The sequence below is a fragment of the Hemitrygon akajei genome, chromosome 4 (genome assembly GCF_048418815.1).
Source record: "Hemitrygon akajei chromosome 4, sHemAka1.3, whole genome shotgun sequence".
NCBI lineage: Eukaryota > Metazoa > Chordata > Chondrichthyes > Myliobatiformes > Dasyatidae > Hemitrygon > Hemitrygon akajei.
This window is the reverse complement of record NC_133127.1, coordinates 80,523,701-80,543,081: the sequence shown is the minus strand read 5'-3', so window position 1 is coordinate 80,543,081 and position 19,381 is coordinate 80,523,701. Positions and strand designations below refer to the sequence as shown.

The 19,381-nt window shown below is 42.3% G+C and overlaps 1 protein-coding gene across 5 annotated transcripts in view; it reads right to left on the bottom strand.

The window, feature by feature from the left end:
- ttc29 (tetratricopeptide repeat domain 29) overlaps window positions 1–19,381 on the bottom strand; it is a 366,818-nt gene that overhangs the window by 212,033 nt on the left and 135,404 nt on the right. For all 5 annotated transcript variants that reach the window (XM_073042934.1, XM_073042932.1, XM_073042933.1 and 2 more), the window contains exon 6: window positions 18,873–19,085. In XM_073042934.1, the coding sequence (XP_072899035.1) occupies window positions 18,873–19,085 (213 nt within the window). The remainder of the gene's footprint in view (window positions 1–18,872; window positions 19,086–19,381) is intronic.

The window sequence follows — 19,381 nt, the reverse complement described above, 5'->3', positions numbered from 1 at the left end:
AACACACTCTTGATATTTTCAATTATTTCAAGTTCTCTGGCCCCAATCATCCTATCTTCACTATGGACGTCCAGTCCTTATACACATCCATCCTCCATCAGGAAGGCCTCAAAGCCCTCCGTTTCTTTCTGAACACCAGATGCAACCAGTTCCCCTCTATCAACTCTCTCCTCCGTCTGCCAGGAATGGTTCTTACTCTCAATAAATTTCTTTCAGCTCCTCCCACTTCCTTCACACAAAAGGTGTAACCATAGGCACTTTCGCAGGTCCCAGCTATGCCTGCCTTTTTGTCAGCTACGTGGAACAGTCTATGTTCCAAGGCTAAACTCCACAACTTTTCCAATGCTACATTGATGACTGCTTCCTGCACCCATGTAGAGCGTGTCGACTTCATCAACTTTGCCTCCAACTTCCATCCTGCCCTCAAATTTACCTGGTCCATTTATGACACCTTCCTCCCTTTTTTCAATCTCTCTGCCTCTATCTCTGGAGTCAGCTTATCTACTGATATGTTCTACAAACCCCCTGATTCTCACAGCTACCTGGACTGTACATCTTCCTACCATTACTTGTAAAACGGCATCTACTTCTCTCAATTGCCCAGTCTCCACCGCAGCTGCTCTCAGGATGCGACTTTCATTCCAGAACTAAGGAGATGTCCTCCTTCTTCAAAGAAAGCTGCTTCACTTCTTTTACCATCAACACTGTCTTCAACTGAATGTCTTCCATTTTGCACATGCCTGCCCTCACCCTATCCTCCAGCCACCCCACCAGAGATAGGGTTCCTCTTTACCTCACCTAGCACTCTACTACCCTCTGAATTCAGCACATAATTCTTTGCAACTTACACCATTTCAAACGGGATCCCACTCCTGGCACTTATCCTTGCAAGCAAAACAGGTGCTACATCTCCCCTACATGCCCCTACACCTCCTTCCTCACTACCATTCAGGGCCCAAACAGTCCTCCCAGGTGAGGCAACACTTCACCTGTAAGTCTGTTGGGGTCACCTACTGTATCCAGTATGGCCTCCTGTATATCGGTGAGACCCGACGTAGATTGGGAGACTGCTTCACTGAGCATCTACGTTTTATCCGCCAGAAAAAGCGGGATCTCCCTGCGGCCATCCATTTTAATTCCACTTCTCATTCCCATCCCAACATTTCAGTTCATGGCCTCCTCTACTTCCACAGTGAGGCCAAACTCAGGATGGAGGAGCAACACATTATATTGGGTCGGGGTAGTCTCCAACCTGATGGCATGAACATCGATTTCTCAAACTTACAGTAATGTCCCCACCCCTCCTTCACTTTTCCCCATTCCTATTTCCCTCCTTCACCTTATTTCCTTACCTGCCCATCACCTCTCTCTGGTGCTCTTCCCACTTTTCTTTCTTCCAAGGCCTTCTGTCCTCTCCTATCAGATTTCCCCTTCTCCAGCCCTGTATTCCTTTCAACAAACAACTTCCCAGCTCTTTACTTCAACCCTCCCCCTGCAGGTTTCACTTAACACCTTGTGTTTCCTCCTCCCCTCCCCCACCTTCTTACTCTAATCCTTATCTTCTTTTTCTCCAGTCCTGATGAAGGGGCTTGGCTCTAAACGCCAACTATTCTCTTTTCCACAGGTACTGCCTGACCTGCTGAGTTTCCCAGCAATTTGTGTGTGTACATAAGTTTAGCTTATAAACGTTGACTGATTGTATGTATATAAATTGACACTAGATGCAGGAGTAATTCTGACAGGAAATGATAAAGTGACACAGTGACTCCCGACAAGAGGCACTCTTCTAGGTAGCAGCAGGACTTATGAAAACAGACAACAGTGACCATATCCATGTAGGTATGAGGTGTGGAGTATGAGAGTAAAATGGCAATGCATGGGGTCATAAAGGGTGCCAAGAGGTTGCAGACAGGAGTGGCTGATGTGTACATAGTGGTGGTGGTGGGATTGCAGGGGTGAGTTAATGGGTAGAAGTGCTAATCACCCTGATGGCCTGGAGAAAATGACTGTTTTTGATCCTGGCATGACTGCTGCGTAGTCTCTTCCCTGATGGGAGTTGGACAAACAGTCCATAAGCAGGGAGGATAGGATCCTTCATGATATTGTTGCCTTTTTCTGGCACCTTTATGATATTGCTGATCCTTCATTAGTATTTTTTAGACTGGCAAACAGGGACTGATGGGATTTCAGTGCTTGGGCCTCAACTATTCATAATGTGAATTGACACCCTGGATGAAGGGCCAAAAAAATTGGGATAGTAAGTTGTGAGGAAAACAAAGAGGCAGCAAAAGATATATAGATAAGTTAAGTAAATGGGAAAGAAGTTAGCAGGTGAAGTATAACTTGCGAAAATCTGAGAAGATTCATTTTGTAGTGAAAATGCCTTGCCAGCTATCTTGATCGCTGCTTTGAGATCTGCCCTCCACATACACTCCATAATCCTACTTCCACCCCATAATTTCTCCCATTGTAAGACATGCAGCTTCTGGTGTAACACTCTATTATGCAACACCATCACCATTCCTCTGTTTGCCACCCTACCCAATCTTATCTCCACAGACAGAAATTTGGATATACAATCTTAAGAACAGTGGATTTTCTTTGTTTTATTTTTCTCTGTCGGATGTATCAGAGGAAATGGACAGAAAAAAAACAAATACAGAATGGAACTCTGTTTGAAGTGGCCAAATCATTAAATGGACCAGAGCCAAAATCTGATTATTTGGTTCACCATCATCTTCCTCTGAACATGTGCCGTAATTATATTTGCACAGAGGGTCCTTTGGAAGCTAATTGCTTTTAGGTAAATTTAATATCTGATTTTGCATCAGCACTAATGGAATACTCATTTCCTTGTTGCAGTTAATTTTCAAGACATAACATATTATACCAAAATCTTTATTCACATGTGTTAATATATATCTTCTACAACTTATTTGAATGCATGCACTTTTAAGCCAACTGGAATGAAGAATTACTCCCAGAAATATAGCCAGCCAGGCAATTATTAGGTTTCTTATCATACAGCTGAATATACAGTAAGGCTGATAATTTGCAATCAAACTATGGATCAAACTAACTTGTGATTCAAATATGCCGATGGCTCTGCACTTAGCTCAGCAGGTGAAGTTTACTGTGATCCTTTGAAAATCAAAGGAGACCCTATTCCCAAACTTCCTTTTATCCCACTAGATTCCTGGTTCCCATGTTTCCTTTCACCTCAAAAGAGGTCCAGGTTCCAATGCTCATTTTCAACACACTGGGGACCTGGTTCCCATACTTCTTTTCAATTCACAATTGACTCAGTTCCCGGTGTTCCCTTTCAACTCACTAAGGTCAAGGTTCCCACATTTCATTTAATTTCAAATCACTAGGGCCCTGATATCCATGCTCCCTTTCAGCTCAAGAAGACTCTAGTTCATGTATTTCCTTCTCAACTCCCCAAGGCCTAGGTTCAGTGCTCCCTTTAAACTCAACAAGGATTTGACTATAACAGTATGTGTGTTACTACAGCTATATTAAACTCTAGTAGGACTATACCTGGAATATTATGTACAGGGTCTAGTTTCTTTACTGAAAGAAGAATATGCTTACAGCAGAATCCAATACAGTTTAACTAAAATGGCATTATATGAAGAGAGAATAAACATTCTGGGCCTATAGTCTCTTGAGTTTATTCAAACAAGAGGTGATGTCATTGACTGACTCTCTCACAATCACATCCCCCAACTACAGCTTACTACCCAAGCTTTGACCTCAATGTTGATAACACACTTCAATTTAAATACATATAATCTAATGTAAGAAGAAATAAAAATCATCCAGTTCAGCATTCTAGTTGCAGAAATTTTCTTAAGCACTTCATAGGATGAAATTCCAGGAGAAAATTAAGAACTGTCAAGTAAAATGGTAGATAATGAAGAAAAATTAGCATAGTAAACTATTCCTGTATGGTCATGTTCTCTAACTCCACCATAATTAATGAGTGGTTTCTGGTTCAGTGAGCAATTGACATAGTATATACAAACTTAAGCACTTACTACACCAATAGACAATAGGTGCAGGAGTAGGCCCTTCGGCCCTTTGAGCTAGCACTGCCATTCAACATGATCATGCCTGATCATCCACAATCTTGCCTTCTCCCCATATCCCTTGACTCCGCTATCTTTAGAGCTCTAACTCTTTCTTGAAAGCATCCAGAGAATTGGCCTTCACTGCCTTCTGAGGCAGAGCATTCCATAGATCCACAACTCTCTGGGTGAAAAAGTTTTTCCTGAACTCCGTTCTAAATGGCCTACCCCTTATTCTTAAATAAGAGGTACACCAGTACACCAGCACTGTAGGAAGCATTCAAAGGAGAAATAGCAAGAGCTCAAGTCTAACATGTAAGTGTCAGGCTGAACACATCAGGTAACATGTATAGAGAACCCTGAATGGATATCAGGGGTTGGAGAAAGAGGAAGAAAAGGAAGCATATAACAAGGATAGGAAGTAATGATTGGGTAGATCTGTTAACAGTACAAGAAATGTTGGAAGGCACTTGAAAAGGAAATTAGGAAGGTTAATAGGGGTCATAAAAAGTCACTAGCAGACAGAATTAAGGTAAATCCAAAGGCATTCTTTAAATATATTAGGGACAAAAGAGTAACCAGGGAACTATGAGGCCCATCAGGGTCAACGTGGGCTATCTGTGTATGAAGGAACAAGATATAGTGAGGTTCTAAATGAATATTTAGGTGAAAGACCAATGCAAGTCTTCATAAATAAAAAGGAGGCTCTCAATGCTTTACCAGGCTGAAAGGTCCCCAGAGCCAATTGACACATATCCCAGGCTGCAACAGAAGGCAAAGGGAGAGATTGCTGGTACTTTTTGCCAGACATGTGAGTTACCACATGAATGGAGGAGAGCAAATGTGGCCCCCTTTTCTAGAAAGGCAGCAAGGAAAAAACTAGTAACTATCAACCTGTGAGCTTAACAGCAGTGTTAGAGAAGACACTGGAAGAAATACTGAGAGAGATGAATCATCACTTGGAAAGGCAAGCACTAATCCGAAACATCCAACACGGCTTTCTCAAGGGCTGATACTTTCTGGCCGATTTGATCAAATGTTTTGAAGATGTAACAAAGGAGATCAGTAAGATCTGTGCAGGAGTTGTGATTTACCTGGACGTTAGTAAGGCCTTTGACAAGGTTTCACATTTATGATTGGATCAAAAGGTTATGACCCATTGGATCCAGGACAAGTTGGCAACTGGATCCAAAACTGCTGATGGTAGAAGGTTGATTTTGTGATTGTGTGCCTGGGACTAGTGGTGTCGCACAAGGATCACTACTTAAACCATTGTTGTTTGTAATATATGTTAATGATCTTGATGTGGATGTAGGAGGCAAAATCTGTAAGATTGTAGATGACACAAAGGTTAGCACAGTTGTTGATGGTGTGGAAATGGACAGGCTGCAGAGAGATATTGCTATGTTGAAGTGAAATAGGTTGAAAAATGGCAGATGGACTTTATCCAGACAAATATGAGCTTTTGTATTTTGGGGACACTATTGAAGCTACGAATACATCATGAATGTTGGGTCTTAGGGAGTACTGAGGAACAGAAGGAGCTTGAAATACCAGTCCATAGGTAATTGAAAGTGTCTGCAAAGGACAGATAATGTAGTTAGGAAGACATGTGGGATACTGGCCTCTGTAAGTTGGAACACTGAATGCAGAATTACAGAAGTAATGACCCAACTTTATATAAGCTTGGTCAGACTTCAGCAGGTTTCCTGAGTGCAGTTCTGATTACTGTGCTATAGGAAGTATTTGATAATGTTGGACAGCGTGCAGAGGAGATTCACCAGGCTGTTGGTTGAGATAGAGCAGCTTAATTATGAGGAGAGAATGGAGAAGCTGAGTCTGTTCACCCTAAATAATTTTATTAAGGTACATAAAATTATGAGGAGTAGAAAATAGGACACAGACTGAAAGAAATTATTTTCTCATATCACAGGTAGATAAAAATAGAGGACATAGTTTTAGGGCAAGGGATGATATTTAGAGGAGATAAGAAGGGGAGCTTCTTCAACCAGAGAGTGGGAAGTATCTGGAATGCACGACCTGAGACAGTGGCTGAAGCTGGATCACTGATAGCATGTAAAAAGTGTCTGAATAAGCACATGAATTGCTTAGGCATAGAGGACGATGGACCAAATGCTGGGTGATAGGGTTAGGTAGAAACCTGCAGTTCTTCCAATTCATTTGGGAGAAGTGCGCAAAGCTAGTAGCTATCATTGCACAAGATCGTTCAGAGAATTTAAAAAGCAAGGAGTTTCTTTCAGTGAGAGATTCGATTGGGAGAAGTGCACAGACACAGTAGCTTGTCATCATGCAAGGCTGTTGAGAAGATTTAAAAAGTGAGGTGTTTCTTTCAGCAGGAGATTCGATTGAGAAGTGCACAGACGCAGAAGCTCGTCATCGCACAAGGCAACTGAGAAGGTTCCAGAATAAAATGGAGACACTGCCCAGTGGAGCTGTCGTTGGAGTAGTGTGAGTCAGAGTAGTAAGGCTTTGGCACATCAGCGCTTCAATGAAGTAAGGAGGTGAGTTACTTTCATATCTCTTTTTTCTTCTAACTTAAAAATAGTGGGTATGACTGGAAAGCCAGTTTTCTGTTCTGGGTGTCAGATGTGGGATATCTGGGAGACTTCCAGCCTCCCGGATGGTTACATCTGCCCCAGGTGCATCAAGCTGCAGCTCCTTAGAGACTGAGTTAGGGAACTAGAGCTGCAGCTCAATGACCTTCAACTCGTTTGGGAAAGTGAGGGGAAGATCGATAGGATCTACAGGCAGGTAGTCAAATTGATGCCACAGGAGTCAAATAAGTGGGTGATTATCAGGACAGGAAGGGAGAGCATCAGGTAGTGGAGGACACACCTGTCGGCATCCCCATTAACAATAAGTAGTCCATTTTGAGTACTGTTGCGGGTGACAACTTACCTGGGGGAAGCAACAGTGGCCTTGGCTCTGGCACTGAGTCTGGCCCTGTGGCTCGGAAGGGTAGGGAACGGAAGAGCATGGCAACAGTAATAGGGGACTATAGTAGGGGGACAGATAGGTGATTCTGTGGGCACAAAAAAGAAAATAATAGAAAAAGGTAGTTTGTCTCCCAAGTACCAGGGCTGGTGATGTTTCTGAATACATCCAAAATATCCTGAAATTGGTGGGTCAGCAGCCAGAGCTTGTGGTACAAATTGGTATTAACGGCATAGGTAGAAAAAGGGAAGAGGTCCTGAAAGCAAAATACAGGGAGTAGGGAAGGAAGCTGAGAAGCAGGACCTCGAGAGTAGTAATCTCGGGATTGCTGCTTGTATCACGTGACAGTGAGTATAGGAATAGGATGAGGTAGCAGATAAATGCATGGCTGAAGGATTGGAGCAGGGGGCAGGGATTCAGAATTCTGAATAATTGGGACCACTTGTGGGGCAGGGGTGACCTGTACAAAAAGTCAAGTCAAGTCAACTTTTATTGTCATTTCGACCATAACTGCTGGTACAATGCATAGTAAAAATGAGACAATGTTTTTCAGGACCATGGTTTACATGACACAGTACAAAACACTAGACTGAACTACGTAATAAAAAAAAACACAGAGAAAGCTACACTAGACTACAGACCTACACTGGACTGCATAAAGTGCACAAAAACAGTACCGGCATTACAATAAATAATAAACAGGACAGTAGGGCAAGGTGTCAGTCCAGGCTTCGGGTATTGAGGAGTCTGATAGCTTTGGGGAAGAAACTGTTATATAGTTTGGTCATGAGAGCCCGAATGCTTCGGAGCCTTTTCCCAGACGGCAGGAGGGAGAAGAGATTGTACAAGGGGTGCATGGGGTCCTTCATAATGCTGTTTCCTTTACGGTTGCAGCGTGTAGTGTAAAAGTCCGTGATGGTGGGAAGAGAGACCCCGATGATCTTCTCAGCTGACCTCACTATCCGCTGCAGGGTCTTGCGATCCGAGATGGTGCAATTTCTGAACCAGGCAGTGATGCAGCTGCTCAGGATGCTCTCAATACAACCCCTGTAGAATGTGGTGAGGATGGGGGTGGGAGATGGAATTTCCTCAGCCTTCACAAAAAGTAGAGACGCTGCTGGGCTTTCTTTGCTATGGAGCTGGTGTTGAGGGACCAAGTGATATTCTCCGTCAGGTGAACACCAAGAAATTTGATGCTCTTTACGATCTCTACTGAGGAGCCATCGATGTTCAGCGGGGAGTGGTCGCTCCATGCCCTCCTGAAGTCAACAACCATCTCTTTTGTTTTGTTCACATTAAGAGACAGGTTGTTGGCTCTGCACCAGTCCATTAGCCGCTGCACCTCCTCTCTGTAAGCTTACTCGTCGTTCTTGCTGATGAGATCCACCACGGTCGTGTCATCAGCGAACTTGATGATGTGGTTCGAGCTGTGTGTTACAGCACAGTCATGGGTCAGCAGAGTGAACAGCAGTGGACTGAGCATGCAGCCCTGGGGAACCCCCGTGCTCAGTGTGATGATGTTGGAGATGCTGCTCCTGATCCGGACTGACTAAGGTCTCCCAGTCAGGAAGTCTAGGATCCAGTTACAGAGGGAGGTGTTCAGGCCCAATAGGCTCAGCTTAAAGAACAGGTTGTATTTGAATGTGAGGGGGTGCCAACCAACTAGTGGGAGTATGCAAAGACATTTTCAACCTCTCACTGCTACAGGTGGAAGTTCTCACTTCTTTCAAAAAGGCAACAATACCAGTGCCCAAGAAGAATAAAGTGAGCTGCCCTAATGACCATCACCCGGTAACACTCACATCTACAGTGATGAAATGCTCTGAGAAGTAGTCATGTCTAGACTGAACTCCTGCCTCAGCAAGGACCTGGACCCATTGCAATTTGCCTATCACCACAATAGGTCAACGGCAGATGCAATCTCAGAGGCTCTTTACATGGACTTAGACAACCTGGAAAACACAAACACCAATGTCAGGATATTGTTCATCGACTAGCTCAGCATTTAATACCATTATTCCCACAATTCTGATTGACATGTTACAGAACCTGGGTCTCTGTACCTCCCTCTGCAATTGGATCGACTTCCTAACCGGAAGACCACAATCTGTGCAGATTGGTGATAACATCTCCTCCTCGCTGGCAATCAACACTGGTGCACCTCAGTGGTGTGTGCTTAGCCCACTGCTCTGCACTCTCTATACCAATGACTGTATGGCTAGGCATAGCTTAAATACCATCTACAGATTTGCTGATGATACAACCATTGTTGGTGGAATCTCAGATGGAAACGAGAGGGCATACAGGAGCAAGATATGCCAACTAGTGGAGTGGTGTCGCAGCAACAAACTTGCACTCAATGCCAGTAAGATGAAAGAGCTGATTGTGGACTTCAGAAAGGGTAAGACGAAGGAACACATACCAATCCTCATAGAGGGATCAGAAGTGGAGAGAGTGAGCAGTTTCAAGTTCCTGAGTGTCAAGATCTCTGAGGACCTAACCTTGTCTGAATATATCAATGCAGTTATAAAGAAGACAAGACAGCAACTATACTTCATCAGGAGTCTGAAGAGATTTGGTATGTCAATAAATACACTGAAAAGCTTCTGTGGATGTACCATGGAGAGCACCCTGACAGGCTGCATCACTGTCTGGTATTCAGGGGGGTGGGTGGCTACTGCACAGGACTGGAAGAAGGTGCCGTGGGTTATAGATTTTGTTGGCTTCATCTTGGGTACTAGCCTACAAAGTACCCGGGACATCTTCAAGGAGCAGTGTCTCAGAAAGGCAGCGCCCATTATTAAAGACCTCCAGCACCCAGGGCATGCCCTTTTCTCACTGTTAGCATCGGGTAGGAGGTACAGAAGCCTGGGGTCATGCACTCAGCAATTCAAGAACAGCCTCTTCCCCTCTGCCATCCAATTCCTAGGTGGATGTTGAACCTGTGAACACTACCTCACTTTTTAAATATATATTATTTCTGTTTTTTGCATGATTTTTAATCTATTCAATATACATATACTGTGATTGATTTACTCATTTATTATTTTATTTCTTCTTCTATATTATGTATTGCATTGAACTGCTGCTGCAAAGTCGTCAAATTTCACGACACATGACGGTGATAATAAACCTGATTCTGATATGCTGGCAGGGAGGTTTGCTAATGCTATTAAGGAGTGTTTAAACTAGATTTGCAAGAGGGTGTGAACCAAAGTGAAGAGTCTGAGGATGGGGTAGTTGGCGCACAAGTAGAAACAACTTGTAGGGAGTTTGTGAGGAAAGATAAGCAGATGATAGAGCAAAGATGCACTCAGTCTGATGGCTTGAGATATGTCTATTTTAGTGCAAGGAGTATCATAAACAAGGTGGATGAACCTAGAGTGTGGATCAATATGTGGAACTATGATGTTGAGGTCATTACAGAGACTTGGATGACTCAGGGGCAGGAATGGCTGCTGAGTGTGCCAGGAGCAGATAGACTCTGGAATGGTGCAATAATAACAGGGTTGTTGTAATGGGAGATCTTAACATTCCTAATATTGGCTGGCATCTCCTTAGAGCAAGGGGTTTAGGTGGGGTGGAGTTTCCTGACATAATATGTAGATAAGCCAACTAGAGGAAAGGCTGCACTTGATCTGGTATTGGGAAATGAGCCTGGTCAGGCTTCAGATCTCTTGGTGGGAGAGCATTTTGGAGCAATACCGAACCTGCCTCTACCACTTCTACTGGAAGCTCATTCCACACAGCTACCGATCTCTGAATAAAGAAATTCCCCCTCGTGTTACCCCTAAACTTTTGCCACTTAACTCTCAACACGTCCTCTTGTTTGAATCTCCCCTACTCTCAAAGGAAAAAGCCTATCCACGTCAACTCTATCTATCCCCCTCATAATTTTAAATACCTTTATCAAGTCCCCCCTCAACCTTCTTTGCTCCAAAGAATACAGACCTAACTTGTTCAACCTTTCTCTGTAACTTAGGTGCTGAAACCCAGGTAACATTCTAGTAAATCTTCGCTGTACTCTCTCTATTTTGTTGACATCTTTCCTATAATTCAGTGACCAGAACTGTACACAATACTCCAAATTCGGCCTCACCAATGTCTTGTATAATTTTAACATTACATCCCAACTCCTATACTCAATGCTCTGATTTATACCCTTCACCACCCTATCCACATGAGATTCAAACTTCAGGGAACTATGCACCATTATTCCTAGATCACTCTGTTCTACTGCATTCTTCAATGCCCTACCATTTACCATGTATGTCCTATTTTGATTATTCCTACCAAAATGTAGCACCTCACACTTATCAGCATTAAACTCCATCTGCCATCTTTCAGCCCACTCTTCTAACTGACCTAAATCTCTCTGCAAGCTTTGAAAACCTACTTCATTATCCACAACGCCACCTATCACTACTACTTCATTATCCACAACACCACTAGTCACTGGCCACCAACCTGACAAACAGTTATCCACCACCACTACTCTCTGGGATCTCCCATCCAGCCACTGTTGAATCCATTTTACTACTTCAATATTAATACCTAATTATTGAACCTTCCTAACTAACCTTCTGTGTAGAACCTTGTCTGGGTTTAGTCCTATCCTTGCCTGGGTTCAGTCCTATCCTTCTCCATAATTATATTGAAACTAAAGTCATTGTGATCACTGGACCCAAAGTGCTCCCCAACACATACCTCCATCACCTGACCTGTCTCATTCCCTAACAGGAGATCCAACACTGCCCCTTCTCTAGTTGGTACCGCTATGTATTGCTGCAAAAAAACTATCCTGCACACATTTTAAACTCCAAACCATCCATCCCTTTTACAGAATGGGCTTCCCAGTCTATGTATGGAAAATTAAAATCTCCCACAATCATAACCTTGTGCTTACTACAAATATCTCCTATCTCCTTACAAATTTGCTCCTCCAATTCTCGCTCCCCATTAGGTGGTCTATAATACACCCCTATAAGTGTTACTACACCTTTCCCATTCCTCAATTCCACCCAAATAGCCTCCCTAAATGAGCCCTCTAATCTATCCTGCCTGAGCACCGCTGTAATATTTTCTCTGACTAGCAATGCAACACCTCCTCCTCTTGTCCCTCCAATTCTATCAAACCTGAAGCAACAAAATTCAGGAATATTTAGTTGCCAATCACACCCCTCCTGCAACCATGTTTCACTAATAGCTACAACATCATATTTCCAGGTATCAACCCATGCTCTAAGCTCATCCACCTTTCTTACAATGCTCCTAGCATTAAAATACGGTAAGTGCATTTAAGAAATTCTCCACCTCTTCCTCTCTGTTTATCTCTAATGGTACAAACAGCTTTACTATCTTCTTTTTCTTCCTTCTCCCATACATCTGTTCCTACACTCTGGTTCCCCCCTTGTATCTAGTGTAAATCCACTAGAGCCTCTCTAGCAAACCTACCTGCAAGAATATTTGTCTCCCTCCAGTTCAGATGTAAACCGTTCTGCCGGAACAGGTCCCACCTTCCCTGGAAAACTGCCCAATTATCTATTAATCTGAAGCCCTCCCTCCTGCTCCATATCTTCAGCCACATGTTGATCTGTGCTATCTTACTATTTCTAAATCTGCCCGCACGTGGCACTGGCAGCAATCCTGAGATTGTTATCCTGAAGTTCCTGTCCTTTAACTTGGCACCTAACTCCCTAATCTCACCTTTCAGGACCTCCTCACTCTTCCTACCCATGTTATTGGTCCCTACATGGACCACGACATCCCGCTACTCACCCTCCCTCTTGAGAATACTGAGAACTCGATCCAAGATGTCGCAGACCCTTGCAGCAGGGAGGCAACAGACCATCCGAGATTCTCGATCTCTTCCACAGAACCTCCTATCTGCCCCCCAAACTATTGAATCCCCTATCACTACTGCTGTCCTCTTTTCCCTCCTTCCCTTCTGAGCTGAGGGTCCAGTCTCGGTGCCAAAGACGCAACCACTGCAACTTGTCCCTGGTAGGTCATCCCCACCAACGGTATCCAAAACGGTATACTTATTATTGATGGGAACAGCCACAGGGATGCTCTGCTCTGCTCATTTTTTCTAATCCCCTTCCCTCTCCTGACAGTCACCCAGCTACCTGTCTCCTGACTCTTAGGGGTGACTATCTCCCTATAACTCCTGTTTATTTCTGCCTCTGCTTCCCGAATGATCGGAAGTTCATCCAGCTCCAGTTCCCTAACACGGTTTGTCAGGAGCTGCAGCTGGATGCACCTTTTGCAGGTGTAGTCATCAGGGACAGTTGTGCTCGCCTTGACTTCCCACATACTGCAAACGGAGCACTCAACTGCCCTAACTGCTGCCTCCATTACCTACTCCTAAGGTAATTAAATTAATTAAAGGAGCTTACCCGGCCTTACCTCACTTGGAGTGAAGCTCGTCCTGTACAGTCCATTTCTGTCTACTCTTGTAGTGTCCCACCTTGTTCAGTCCACTTCTATATCCTGCCCAAAATCCACAAACTTTACTGCTTTGGCAGATCTGCAGTTTCACCCTGGTTGCATGTTGCCAAACTTATTTCTTCACACATTATCTGCTCTTTCTTATTTGGTCCAGTTCCTTCCCACCTGCATCTGAGATATCTCTGAAACCTTTTGCCTCTTTGAGAGTTTCCAATTCCCTGGATGCACAGGCTCATCTTTAACATCAATCCCTTTACACCTCTACCTCATTTCAGGATGTTCGCCACTTCTTCCTTGAGCAGAGGACCAACTACTTTCACTCCACTAACACACTTATTCACCTGATCGAACCGATTTTCATATTAAATAATTTATCCTTCAACTCCACTCACATTCTCCAGATAAAACTGTAGCTCTGGGCACTTGTGTGGGTCCAGGTTATGCTGTGTTTTTTTTTCTGTGGGATACTTGGAACAGTTTTAGTTTCAGTCCCAATGAGGTCCACTCTCTCAATTTTATTTCAGGTACATCAATGACTGCACTCATGCTGTCTTCTGTACTCATACAGAACTCAACAATTTCACTACTTTATTTCCAATTCCTACTTTGCTGTCACCTTCACAGTCAATCTCTGACTCTTTGCTTCCTTTTCTGGCTTTCTATGCATCTCGGGAGTTAGGCTAGATACCAATAACCATTGCTAAACTACTGATTCCCACAGCTATCTTGATTATTCTTTGTCCCATCATGCATCCAGTAAAGACTGTATTCTATGTCTCCATTGTCTATGATCTAATGATGAGACTTGCCATGCAGGTGCCACTGAAATGTCTTCCTTCTTTCTGAATCAGGACTCGCCTCTACCATTGTTATCATAGCTCTTGACAATATCCCACCAACTTCTTGTGCCTCTGCTCTCACATGCTCTCCTCTGAGAAAAAAATAAGAATAGAGTTCTTGTCTCTCTCATTCCACTTTACCAGTCTCCACATTCATTCTCCACCATTTCTACTAACTTCAAAGAGATTACACCACCAGCCACAACTTTCCCTCTCTTCCCCTTCTAACATTTTGCAGAGGTCTATTCCCCAGCCTACTTTTCTATTTGCACTAACGTCAACCCCCCACCACAGAACATCACCTTGAAACCGCTAGAAATGCATCATTTGTCCTTTCACCTCTTCCTTTCTCACTATTCAAGGGCAGTCTTTCCAGGTGAGGCACAATTCACTTACACTTCTTCTCATCTGATGTACTGCATTCAGTGTTCACAATGTGGTGAACATTGTGAAACCACATATAGAATGGATGATTATGATGTCTGCAGGGGCAACCCTGAGCTTTCCATTGCCTGCCACTTTAATTCCCCGCCCTACTCCCATGCTGACTTATTGGTCTGGGGTCTCCTGTATTGCTACAATGAGAGCCAACCCAATTCTAACTATCAATCCTATCTGAATGCTTCATAAATTTTATAAAACTTTATAAGGTCACCCTTCAGCCTCCTATGTACCAGTAAGAATAAATTCAGCCAATCCATTCTCTCCTTTTAACTACAGCCTTCCATCAAGTTCATGTTTATTGTTATCTGATGGTACATATATAGAACCAAATGAAACCAATGTTCCCCTGGACCACCGCACACCACAAAACATCACACATAGCACATAAAACAAGTTAATAAAATATTATTCAAAGTCCATGTAGTGCACAGCATTGGTAAACAGTAGGCAGCTTGGTGTCCTAGTGTCGAGCTGCTAGGACAGCAGCTACCTTGGAAGCAAGGTATTCGGTAGTTTTACAGCCTGAGGGAAGAAGTTGTTACCCAGTCTGACAGTCCTAGTTCTGATGCCTTTGTACCTCCTTCCTAATGGTAGCTGGTCAAAAAGATTGTGGGATGGATGGTAGGGATCCTCAACAATTCTTTGGACCCTTCATATATAATGCTCCTGGTAAATATCACAAATAAGGGGGAGGGAGATCCCAGTGATCCTTTTGGCAGTGTTTACTGTCCTCTGTAGGGTCTTGCCATCCAATGCCTTGCAGTTTCCATAGCACACAGTGATGTAGCCAGGCAGAACACTCTCAATGGTGCTCCTGTGGAAAGTTGTTAGAATGGGAGCAGTGAGTCTTGCATGCCTCAGTCTCCTCAGAAAGTGTAGACACTGCTGAGTCTTCTTGACTAATGAGCAGGTGTTGCGGATCCAGGTTAGATCATCCATTATGAGCACACCAAGGAACTTCGTGTTCTTCACTATCTCTATGGTAGAGCCATTGATATGCAATGGAGAATAGTCAACCTGCACCTTCTTGAAGTCTACAGTGATCTCTTTTGACTTGTCCACATTGAGGCTCCAGTTGTTGTTCTCACACTAGGTGGTGTCCTGGTGAATCTTGTCTGCATTCTCCCTTGTGTTACCACACCTTTCCTATAGTGGAGTGTCTAGGATACTCTAAGTGAAATCTAACTAATGTTTTGTACATCTGCAACATGACATCCTAACTCCTAAAGCTATTGGCATATGAAGGCAAGCATACCAAATGCCTTTTTCACTACCTTATACCTCTGTGTCACCATTTCCAAAGATCTATACCCCTGCACCCCAAGGGCTCACTATAAATTAATGTTCCTAAGATCCTTGCTGTTCATTCTGTATGTTCTGCCAGAAGTTTATCTCCCAAAATATTGTCAGTAAACTTACTATCTATCCCTGCCACCTAAATTCTCATCTAAGTGATCCTATTACAAATAACAAAGTTCCCATCTCTATTCCCTGTCATGTACCAGTTTTTACAGACCACCAGTCAGAAAAGTGCCCATTCTTCTACTACTCTCTGCCTATTACCACCACACCAATGTAAGACAAGATTTGCCAATAAACCTCAGGTCCCTGTGTCTTAATTGTCTGGACTAATCTACCACACAGGATCTTGTCAAAAGCTTTCTTATTGGACATCTCCACTTTACCCTCTTCAATTCAAGGAACATTAAGATCAATCGATCTGAAATGTTTTGATTCCTGCTGATTCCCATCATGAACCTCTTCTGGATTCTAAAAAATGACAGAAGTAATAGTACACAGCTGAAAGGACCACCACAAATTACTTTCAACAGAATCACTCAAGAAAATAGTCATGATATTTAGTTTATTATTGACAGGTCATAACTTCTCATTTTTAATGCCATAAGGAGAGAAAAAAATGAAATATTAAGGTAAGCTAGCTAATTATATAAAAGAGGATATCAAAAGATTTTTCAGATAGATAAAGAGTAAAAGAGACGAGAGTTGATATCAGACCACTGGAAAATTACTTTGGAGAGGTAGTAATGAGGGACAAAGAAATGGCGGACAAACTTAATAAGTATTTTGGTAATAAGTATTTTGGAACATCTACCATAGCATCTAGTAGTACAGTAGATGTTCCAGGAGTCAGGGGTCATGAAGTTACCATAGCTAGAGAGAAGTTTCTTGGGAAACTGAAAGGTCTAAACATAGATAGAAACCTGGACCAGAAAGTGTACACCTCAGGGTTCTGACAGAGGTGGCTGAAGAGATTGTGAAGGAATTAGTATTGATCTTTCAAGAATTACTTGATTCTGGAATGGGTCCCAAGGACTGGAAAATTGAAAATTTTCTTTGAAAAGGGTGGTAGGTAGAAGAAATGAAATTATAGGCCAGCTAGCAGAACTTTAGTAGTTGGGAAGATGTTGGAGCTAATGCATGGAACATCAGTTTCAACATAAAGAGACATAAAATAAAATAGTACCTCATGAACAGTTACAAAGTCAGAAGAGCAGCTTTGGCCAATAAAGAAGACCAGCAGGTACTCACTGTCCCACGTACCATTAGAAAGGAGGATATCTGCAGTTATGAAGAGCCAACAACTGGCTGCAAATCATTAATAGGTCAATTAAAACTGAAATGAGGAGAACTTCTAAATTTGTTATTCTCCATCCTGTGTGGATTTGAAATTTCCTGTCCTGGGAAGCTAAGATTCCTTTGGGATGCAGGCAGGAAAGTTGATAATATACCTGCTGGCATTCAGTCATAAAGTTATTGAATGGCAGAACAAGTTTGAGGATACATGTGTGTTAATCCTGTTTTCATGTTTTACGTTTCTATAACAAATAACTTTTGCTGAAAACAATCCCTGTTTTGTTATTTCTCTTGCTAAAAGGACTATGTGAAATCCAAATTCCAGTTAGGCATAACTTGACCTGGAAAATTTTACAACTATATTCCATTCCACTAAATGAAATTATTTTTGCACTTTGAGTATTGAAAATAACCATGCTATGCTTGTGAATATCTTTTTACAGATGAATTTCTAACTACCATAACTTCAATTGGCTCAAAAATATTTACATCAACAGTATGTTGTCTTTAACATTGTAATTCAGAAGGGATGTTGTACTTTTGAGGATCTAAGAAAAAGCAGTAGCACTAAACAAAGAAGCTTACCTTACTCAATGACAAACTCGTAATAACTGACCACGGAAGCTTTGAGACTGGTTATAAAATCTATCCATATTATCCTTTGGCCTTAACAGTCACATACTTACAGATACTGAAACCCATAATGACATAATTTTGTTCATCATGAACTGCAGCAGAAGATTATGAAGATAGAGACTGCAAGATTTGTTGTAGAAAATGTAGCTGCCTATCAGCAGATGGTTTATGGTTTTAGAGGCTGGGGTTAGATCAGGTCAGGATGAAAAAATTGTGATTAGGACCTGGAGGGTGTAGACTGAATGGGCCTTAGTAAAAGATTTATTGGCAGCCGAGGAAGATTGCACACACTCCTTGGTGACAGGAGGGATGCTGGGTTGGTGTACGCAAGGACTGCTGATCAGGATGGGAAAGTTATGGGGATTGGAAACAGGGTTTGCAAAGGAAAAGGTCAGAGATCAGGATCAAGTACCAAAACTTGGGGACCATAAAACTAGCAGCAACATCATTTAAAATACATTAAATAAATCACCTGTTTTAAATTGGGAAGGGTATCCAGAATGTGGCTATGGACAGAAAGTTTAAGCAGAGTAGACCCTCTGTTCACAAGTACAAGTAGTCTACTGCCTGCTTCAGCTAATAATAGAGGATATCTCTTCCCTCAGAGCCTTTGGAAGATGTGCAGCACCTGGAGAATTTTCATTTATATGCTGTAAGGTTATTTTCTAGTTTCAACAAAAGGTTAATTTCATAGGGAAACCTACAAGAATAATTTGTTTTGAAAATTCACTTTTAAAATCAATCTGGTTGCTTCAATTTCTCAGATGCATTTTTCCATATTTTTTTGTATTCACCTAAGTATATGTACTGTGATTTTCTAACTTCTGCAGTGAGAAGGTTACCATATAAAACATGGGATCTAAAAATGTTATCTTGCACGCACCTTCTTTGGCAATGTCATAAGCTTTTCCGAGAAATCTTTTTGCCTCTTTGTATTGCTCATTTTCAAGCTTTTTGTCTGCCAGTGATGTGTAAATCCTCCAGAGATTTTTACATGCATGTGCAAAGTGGAGACAGCAATTCTCATCTTGCCACGTCTTCCCTGTAGAGAGTTGATGGAATATCTCATAATGCTCAGCAGCCTTATCCAGCTGACCTGCAACATTGAAGTCATTGATAAACGTTAACTCAATCTAGTGACAGATTCTAGCTTTCAAAGAGGTTTGATTTCTGACAATTCCATGTAAACTGGTCTTAAAATATAATCAGAAAATAAAGATTCAATAACATACCCAGCCCTTATAAATGTACGTTATATCTTTAAGAATAGAGCTTAAACCTTTAATAACACTTCAAATATGGTCTTCAATTGGCATTTTTGTGAACATTTTACTAAAATAATGTGCTGTGAAATACACACTATAAACTGAACTATAGCCAGAGAACTTCTCA